We start from the raw sequence: 9,559 nt of genomic DNA on the forward strand, positions 1-9,559 counted from the left end.
GCCTCCACTTTCTCTTCCTTAAAAGTGGCTTTGTTACTGACCACTGCAGTCCCTACGTTCGAAAGCCTTCAAAGAGCCTCCACTGTTTAGAATAAAGAAATGGAGAGGGGGCCTGCCTGGAGAGCCTGCCACAAGCCATTAACTATGGCAGGTTCTCGGTGCATGCCGCAATCACAGGCTTACCAAGTGTTCAACAATGAATTGCTTTATTGGGGTCTGGGTTGGAAGGTTCATCTGACTTCCCAAAGGACAAGTTCAAGTCCTTTCTCCTCTCAAAGCTTCCCAGACCACAAAGCCCTCTGTGGTCACTCCTTTCACCAAAGCACTAGAGTACCCTGGTGAGTACAAGTATGTGGTCGACACACCCTCAGGTAAGCAAGCGTTCCAACAGCTCTCCTCCTCATGTGGGCATGTGATGTGCTGGCCCCATCCCATTTTTTTCTCCATCCCCAGCACATAGTGCAGTGTGGAGCACATTCTAGGTGCTTGTTAAATGTTGATTTAAGGGCCTCCTTCACATTCTTCAAACCTCTTTGCATGAGGCCAGTCAACCATAAGGCTCAAGTACAAAAACCTCAGGAAGGGACAAGCCTCATTTTCCATTTAAGATAAAAGGAATAGAGTCTGCTCCTTGGTGATAGCCCTGACTGCTTGTCAAACCACTCTGGCCTTATGAGGCCAACATACTGGAAGTGCTCCGGGGAGAGGCTGCCTCCACTGGGACAGATGCAGACTCCTGTGATGGCAAAGAGAACACCAGGCCTGGGAAAGCGTGCCAAGACATACTCCCTAGAAGCTTGTAGGTACCACCGCTCCTCCTCTTCACTCCAAGCCAGATGCAAAGAATGTTGGAGTGCAAGTTACTTAACTGATCTCCCCTGTCCCATTTTATCCAGGAGAAAATAGGGACCCAGGACTAAGTGAAGGTGAAATAGAAAAGCCAGAGCTTCTATTTCTGTGTTAAGATGTATCCCCTTCAGTTTCCTGTGAATTAAGCTAATAATACAAACATCGTAAGGGAGGGGATCAGGATCGCCCTCTTGATAGAAGTCAGGGCCACCGTGGAATTGGTGGTAACTGACGGGGCATCCCGTTAGGCCTATGTTACTTCCCTAGCTTTCTCCTGAGGTCAGTTTCACTCCCTACATGTCCTAGATGAACAAAAGCTTACCGCCACTGGTAGGACACATCGTATCATTATGCCAAGTTTCTACCCTCAGGCCCTCTTTATATTCCCATCTACTCAGAACTGATATTTTAAAGATCGCAGGGAACCTACAACGTGCGGGAGATGGGAGCCAAGATGGACAGTGCTGCACCACCGCACACAAGCCTCATCCTGTCTTCTTGGTTTAGATACTGCTCAGAACCTACTGTTGTACTCAACTACACATGCACTTGTTTCTATTTGCCCTACATGGCCATAACTCTTTAAACCAAGCTTTGTTCAGAATTCCTGATAGATCATTTAAGTAAATTTAGAAGTCAATTCAAGGAATACAAAAACTGCATAATCATTTCCAACTCAAGAATATAAACTTAGATCACTCATTAGTCTCTGGTCGAAAACATTAATCATGATTTATATGGAGTGCTAAATATGTATGTTCTAGGCGTGCTCTCTCGCTGCAAACTCATTTAATCCTAACAATCTCAGGAGGTAAGTTGAGGTAGGATGTTATTGTTCTCTTAAGTTTGGTAAAACCCCAATCAAGATACAGCCCAGGCGGCAGAGGCACATGCATTAGCACGTGGACCCTAACACAGTATTAGCAGTCATCTTTTGCTCTAAGTGCTTGGCTTCCAAGAGTTTTTATACAGACATGTAAGAGGCACAAAATATTTATAATTAGGCTATTTCTCAAATAGCATAGGAAAGCTGCCAAAGGCTTTCCCTGAATTGAGAGGCAATGCACTGACAATGGCGACCATTAGAGCTTCTGGATACAAGATGACGTATCTGCCAACCATAACCACCCGACTCAAATGCTACTTTAAAATAATGTAGCTTCCCTTTAATCATTTCACAGGAGTTACTACAGCAGCACAGAAAATTTTATTAATATTCCGATTCTGGCATCACAGTTGTTAGGACAGGAAAGGGTGAGGATACACACCACCTGTATCGCAGAGCAAGCAAACCACCAACTAGCATCTTGAGATTCTCTCTAAACTGTTCTCTAGAAACATGCTTGTGCCTTTAATCTGCCTTTTAAAAGGGACTCAGAACAGAAAATGCTTGTTTGCAAATAAACATCTGAAAGAATATAGTAACAGCTGACCTGGGCTGAGGCATCCAAACAAAGCGGTCATTGTGGAAGCAGACAATGCAAACCACACTGGGCCAAGAAACTGAGGGCAGAGAACGTGCGGTCATTTGTGCGTTGGGTATTTCCACCAGCTCCAAGGCCTTGGAGGAACAAGTATCAAGCAGGAGGGTCTCTACAGCTTGATAATTTATTAACCTAACTCAAAAAAAGTCACTGCCACCAACAGCACTGTGCAGTTTTATTAACCATTCAAGTCCAGTAGCATCTGGTAAGATTGGGACAGAATTGGGATTGAAAAGTCAACAGATATTCAGCATCTAACAGTTCAAAAGAAGCCACTACATACTCTTTTCACAAATATGTTTTCACAGAGCCAATACAGTACTAGCCATTAACCCAGTACACCAAGTGTACTGAAGTAGAAAAGATGCAACAAGAAAAATAGCTACATTAGAAAGACCAACACTTTAGAAAAAAACACTTTCAGTTTCTCCCCTTTAGCCCCTAAAACAACATCTTACAGTCTGGATCTACCTATACAGTCCTACATTAGCTTCTAAAATATTTGTCAGGAGGGAAAAAATAAAATGACACTGGCCAGTACAGTCTTTGGATATTTAGGAAGGGGATGGGGAGAAAGTCAGTTCTCAGAGCAAATTAGTCAGCTTCAGTCTCATCAGCAGGATCTTTGGATTCTTTGTTCTTCCGCACTTCTTCAATGTGCTTATCCTGTAAAGGAACGGTAAGGTGCCATCAGTCAAAAAAAAAAAAAAAAAAAAAAAAAAGCCTGTCAAGTCACGACCCCCAACCCCCACCTCAAAGAGGCCCAACACAACCTTGGTGCATATATTACAGCCTGTGGGAACCACAAAATTTGAGTTCTGGGACATCATCTTCTAATTTCCTGGGTCCCTTGTAGAATTTAACAACCAAGCCACCTACTGGTCTTCCAAGGACTGTGCAATTATGCTGGGAATTACTGAATATTCCATCTTAAAATAACCTTTCATTTAACGTGCTAAGTCCCAAAATGGATGACAAAAAAGACATCAAACACCTTTTATCAAGGCACTTAGTTCAAGCCAACTCACTGGAGCATCAAACTCCAAGCTCTTAACCCTTTTACAGGGCAAGAAACCAACCTTCTCTCGCAAACGCTCCAGTTTGGCAGCCATTTGCGCCTCTCGGTTCTCTTTGTTCGCTTCCATTTTGTGGGTCAGTTTCTCTTCTGCCATTTTACTGAAGTTGTTGTTCTCTTCTATTGCCTTCTGAAGCACTTCTTTCTCATGCTCTCGTTTCTCAGCAAGCTGCTTCAAGACCTCAGCTTCATGAGACTGGAAAAAAAAGTTTAACAGGCTAGGCACTCTAAAATGTATTCAGGCTGGGTACAGTGGCTCATGCCTGTAATCCCAGTACTTTGGGAGGCTGAGGTAGGTGGATCACTTGAGGTCAGGAGTTCGAGACCAGCCTGGCCAAACATGGAGAAACCCCACCCCTACTAAAAATATAAAAATTAGCTGGGCATGGTGGCAGGTACCTGTAGTCCCAGCTACTTGGGAGGTTGAGCCAGAAGAACAGCTTCAACCGGGAGGTGGAGGTTGCAGGGAGTCAAGATTGTACCACTGCACTCCAGCCTGGGTGACACAGCGAGACTCTATCTCAAAAAATAAAATGTATTCAGCATTAGTTAAAATTACAATACAGGCCGGGCGCGGTGGCTCAAGCCTGTAATCCCAGCACTTTGGGAGGCCGAGGCGGGTGGATCACGAGGTCAAGAGATCGAGACCATCCTGGTCAACATGGTGAAACCCCGTCTCGACTAAAAATACAAAAAATTAGCTGGGCGTGGTGGCACGTGCCTGTAATCCCAGCTACTCAGGAGGCTGAGGCAGGAGAATTGCCTGAACCCAGGAGGCGGAGGTTGCGGTGAGCCGAGATGGCGCCATTGCACTCCAGCCTGGGTAACAAGAGCGAAATTCCGTCTCGAAAAAAAAAAAAAAAAAAAAATTACAATACAAATTATTTACTAAGGGGACTGAAAGGCAGAAAATAAGGTCCCTTTTAAATAATACTGAAGTTAGGACCTGAATTATCCCTATCATAAAATACTATGAAAATGCTATTTTTTTCTAGTATTTGTATTTACTTTGCAAAACTGCTCTTATTTGTTCAGAAATCTCTTACCCAATTAGTTCTTAAGAAAATCTTTATTAAGATTTACTGCTCAATGGTATCTGGATGACTTAAGGAATATGCACTTGGGAGTGGCACTTTGATTGTAAAGAATTTGACTATTTAAGGGCTGGGCGCTGTGGCTCATGCCTGTAATCCCAGTACTTTGGGAGGACAAGGCGTGTGGATCACTTGAGGTCAGGAGTTCGAGACCAGCCTGACCAACGTGGCGAAACCCTGTCTCAAAAACAAACAAAAAAAGAATTTGACTATTTAACTTCAAAAGCTACCCAAAGAAAACCAGCTCACTGTAAAAATTTTAACCATAACTGACAAAAAACCAAACAAACAGAAATTTTAAGACTAAGCCTCCACATTACTATTTAAGACAGAAGGATCTGTTTCAAGGAAAAGCCTTATTAGCTTTTGCCTCAGGAAACTGCATTAATTACCAGACTATACCTTGGTATGCCACCTTCAAGAGAACAGCGTTTTCTCAAAACATTCAGATGTGTTTGGAACCAATGACTTGCAGGATAACCACAGAGCATCTGCCACTGGTTCTATTGATTCTCTTCTGCCAAACCCTAGTCATGATGGGAGTTTCACTATATTTAGCCAGTTACTATGTAAAGCACAGGCCAATGACTACAGGGCCAGGGTTATTGTCTAAAAAACTTTCCATTGTCCAACGTTTGGTTATATTGCTTCTTCCTACTCCATGAACTCAGACTATTACATAGAAGCGCCGAGCGCGGTGGCTCAAGCCTGTAATCCCAGCACTTTGGGAGGCCGAGGCGGATGGATCACGAGGTCGAGAGATTGAGACCATCCTGGTCAACATGGTGAAACCCCGTCTCTGCTAAAAATACAAAAAATTAGCTGGGCATGGTGGCATGTGGCTGTAATCCCAGCTACTCAGGAGGCTGAGACAGGAGAATTGCCTGAGCCCAGGAGGCGGAGGTTGCGGTGAGCCGAGATCGCGCCATTGCACTCCAGCCTGGGTAACAAGAGCGAAACTCCGTCTCAAAAAAAAAAAAAAAAAAAAAAAAAGAAGCGTAGAAGACGACTCCTTAGTGTAAATACTGCTGCTCTTCAGGCAGGGGGGGGTGTGTGTGTGTATGTGTGTGTGTGTGTGTGTGTGTGTACAAATCACACTATGCTGCTTTGGGGCAGGTTGTTACCTCACCTTTTGTGCCTTACATGCCCCAGCTTTAAAATCAATCCAATCAGGGTTGTTGGGAAAGGGAGTTACATGAAAACTTATGTACAGTTCTTAAAGAACAAAATAATGTTGAATGGAAAGAAATACACCAAAATGGTAACGCTGGTTACTTCTGGGAAGTGGGATACTGAATACTTTTAATTTCCATTTATAAATTTCTATATTTTCCAAATTTTCTACAACTAGCATATTAATATTTGTTGATTCTTCTGATTCATCTTTAAGGATAGTACTTTATAATGGAATTGCTTAGATAAAAGCTACCATGATACCAGTTGAGCAACACAATCACACTAGCAATTTTAAAAGTTTTTATTGTACAGCTCTCAAAAAACAAAGCCAAAGTGCCAAAGAATCATCTGCCAATAAATCTTTTCAAAGAGGAAGCATGAAAGAAGCATAAGCTTCGGTTTAAGACAGACCAGGGCTTGAATTCTGATCCTAACACTTACTAGTTGTATGACTTCAGAAAAATGATTTAACATTTCTGAAACTGTTTCTAATTTCCATTATTTGGGTCAACGTCAACTCTGTAGGGTCAATGTATTAAAGGAGAAAAATATAAGCAAAGGAGCTGGCACGTAACAGGAATTCAATAAATGATGGCTGGTATTTCCTTCCAGTAGCTGGCATATGTAATAATCACAGTACAGCTACAATTGTTTTCCTCCTGTTATAGAAATAAAATTGATCTGCCCATTACCTAAATTAATATCCTGCTTTCTGTGAATTGCTATGTTTACCTTGCGTCTTTCTTCTGCAGCTTCTAATTTCTTCTGAATTTCCTCCAGGGAAAGATCCTTCTTTTTTGGAGGGGAAAGGGGGAATTCCGGAACAGATTCCTTTGACCGAGGGCTGAGAATCAGCTCAAAAGCCTGGCCGGAGGCACGCTTCTCCAGTTCTTTCACCTGGATATCTAGAATTGATTATATTTATAATTCAGAAAACTAGGATTCTCCTATTCTAATCAAATACACTGCTCTATAATTTCCTAAAAACCAAATCAATTTTCAGCAGCCCGTGATTCTTGGCTTTAAAAAAACGAACAAAAAAAAAAAAATCAATTTAATGTATAGAACTAGGGCTGTTGAGGAAAATTGTGGGTTTTTCCCCCGCTTTTTATTTCTATCAGCCTACTGACACTACAGGAAGATGTGTTTGCAGGAAATATATTATTATCTAAATACTATTTCCCAGGGCCAGGTACCATGGCTCATGCCTGTAATCCCAGCACTCTAGGAGGCCAACATGGGAAGATCCTTTGAGCCCCCGAGTTTGAGACCAGTCTGGGCAACAAAGGGAGAGCACATCTCTTAAAAAAAAAAAAAATTAATTAGCTGGATGTGGCGGTCCAAGCCTATAGTCCCAGATGCTATGGAGCCTGAGGTGGGAGAATTGCTTGAGCCCACTTGAGCTCCAGAGGTCAAGGATGCAGTGAGCTACGACTGAGCCACTGCACTCCAGCCTGGACAACAGAGTGGGACTCTTGTCTCAAAATAAATAAACAAATAAATAAAAACCATCTCCCAGAAAAACAAAGCTCAGTATTTTTGGATTAATAAATACTGTTTTGAGACATCAATATCTGACAATCGCTTTCATAAACAAAAGACTTGTGCAAACTCCACAATTTTGCTTCAGACCAAGCCAAACTGTCTAATAATGAAACAATTATGAGGTCTTGGCATATTCAAGTGATAATCATTTCTTAATTCTTCTCCTATTCATAAAATAGGTTTTTGATAAGACCAAAACATAAGTGCCAAATCAAAGGTTTAAGACCTGAGCCATCTCAATCTAAAATCATAAGCCCATCATAATTTCAGCTTTTCCAAATAAATTACCTACCAGAAGAAGCCATGGTGAATAGAAGACAAGCGAGCTGCACAATCAACTGGGATAAGGAAAGCCCTGAAAATGATTTGCAAAAACATGCAATCACTTTCTTTGCCTTTCTATATGTCATCAACACAAAAGAGATTTCAAGTCACATCTATATATGTCGTCAGAAAAATCACTATGTGGAATAGATATCATTAACCATGAAAAATATTATCAAAATCTACAAAAAAAACCATACTGGGAAATATGACCTGAATATGATATTGATGGCAGAAAATCAACTTAACTGAGCTTGCCCGTTCATAAAACTCTTGGATTTTTAAAATCAAAAGAAGTCATAAGGCTGAAGTATTTTTCTCCCCATAAACAATTCAACTCAACAGTGCCCCCGGAGCCATCTTAATACTGCCTACAACTCATTGTGCAAATGAAATACCCACCCCTGCTTTGTCTGTGTCTGACATGGTGGGTAACAAAACGCCCAAGCTAATATTAACCAATAATGTTGAATTCCTATTGTCCCTCAGGTTTACGCTTCTTTGCCCAAAAGCAAGAAAAATGATTATGAACCTCTAGGTTTTAAGTTACAATATTTGGTGCTGCTATGTCATGAAAAATGCTGTATCTCTTACTGATCTTTTTAAGATTGTGATTTTTGTAGACTCCAGCTAGTACCAAAAACGTAGGACGACAGGTTCCCAAAAGCTAGAAATTAAAATCAGAAGCAGCGATAAGATTAAGGCAAAGCAGAGCCTTAGATGCAGCACCGGACCCAGGATGGGCGTGGCCCTGGTCTAGACGAGGAAAAGCGGACCGGTCGCCCCCGGCCAATCAGAGCACGACCTGCACTCCGGCCCCTGGCCCCGCCCCCTTCCTCCCCGCGCCTTTTCGAATCTCCCCGAACCCTGAACACCCCAGAGCCCGCGCGCGTGGGAAGGGGAGGGGTGGGCGGGGCTAACGGTCCAATCCGGGTAACCCCGCCCCTGCCTGACTCCCCCGGCACGGATGCCCCCCCAACTCCCGCCAAAAACACCTCCAAGCCGCCGCCACCACCCCCATCACAGTTGAGAAGGTGGGGCAGGCCACGGGAATGGGCTCCAGAGTGGCCCCGTGGTGGACTCGCCACTGCCTCCCGCCGTCCCCAACTCCAACCTGCCGTCACCGAAGCTGTCCGCGCGTCCGGCCGCGAAGACAGAAGAGCACCCGCCAGGCCCGGGAACGCCACCCCTCAGACACCAGCTGCGGTCGCCAGGGGACGATCGCCGGGAGGGTCGCGGCCCTGGCCGCCCGCGGTTTGGCTCTAAAGCCGCTGATCCCCGGGGCCGCCGCCCCGTCCCTACAAACAATGGGGACCCTGGCGGGGCCCGCAGGGGAGGGAGGGAGGCAAACAAGGGCCCACGCCCCCTATTGTCTCCTCGACGGCACCCCGGAGCAGACGCCTGGGGCTCGCCCAGCCCCCTGCCCACGCACAGCCGCGCCCCCAGACAGCGGGGACAAAGGCGAGGCTCCGCCCGAGCCACACACAAAGCGGAACGACCTCCGCCCACCGGCCCCTCCGGGGCCCGCAGCCCCGCCCGCCGCTCTGCAGCAGGGGGTCGCTGCCACTGCCCGGCCCCTCCCGCCGACTGCGTCCCTCTAGCCGGCCGCAGCCAGCTGCCGCCGCCTCCTCCCGAGCCCTGCACCCACCTGCTCAGTCCGAGCCGCCTGACCACACTCTGAGCACCAACAGACCCGGGCGCGCACAAAAGCGCCAAACAGCGGCACGTGACCTCCCCGCGGGGCTCCGCATTGGCCGAGAGCGGCGGCACGTGCCGCTCCCCGCCCCCATAGCTCTCGTGGAGCCCCGCCCCCTGGGACCCCGAAGCACGTCGGGAAGTGTAGTCTCGGCCAGCAGGGTAGAAGGACAATGCTGGGGGTTGCGGGGCGCCTAGGGAGCATCCCCAGGTGTGAGCCTGGGGCTGGGGGGTGGTCTCGCTGTGGAGGAGGGCGTGGCAGTGGACCCCGTACTGGGTCTGAATCAGCTCTCCCATCTCCAGAACAAGGGCGTGGC

The 9,559-nt window shown here is 45.7% G+C and overlaps 1 protein-coding gene across 2 annotated transcripts; it reads right to left on the reverse strand.

Annotated features, from left to right (window-relative positions):
• Positions 1-2,033: 2,033 nt before the first annotated feature.
• On the reverse strand, positions 2,034-9,290 carry STMN1 (stathmin 1). 2 transcript variants are annotated; one of them, XM_003934831.4, is made up of 5 exons: positions 9,196-9,290; positions 7,516-7,578; positions 6,411-6,583; positions 3,413-3,604; positions 2,034-2,999 (listed from the first exon to the last, which is right to left on the reverse strand). In XM_003934831.4, the coding sequence occupies exons 2-5, from the start codon at positions 7,526-7,528 to the stop codon at positions 2,928-2,930; spliced, it is 450 nt and encodes a 149-aa protein (XP_003934880.1). In that variant the 5' UTR covers positions 7,529-7,578; positions 9,196-9,290; the 3' UTR covers positions 2,034-2,927. The 2 variants fall into 2 exon arrangements, with proteins under 2 accessions (XP_003934880.1, XP_074236405.1); XM_074380304.1 differs by lacking the exon at positions 9,196-9,290 and adding an exon at positions 8,662-8,857.
• Positions 9,291-9,559: the final 269 nt, after the last annotated feature.

The sequence above is a fragment of the Saimiri boliviensis genome, chromosome 11, assembly GCF_048565385.1.
Source record: "Saimiri boliviensis isolate mSaiBol1 chromosome 11, mSaiBol1.pri, whole genome shotgun sequence".
Taxonomy (NCBI): domain Eukaryota; kingdom Metazoa; phylum Chordata; class Mammalia; order Primates; family Cebidae; genus Saimiri; species Saimiri boliviensis.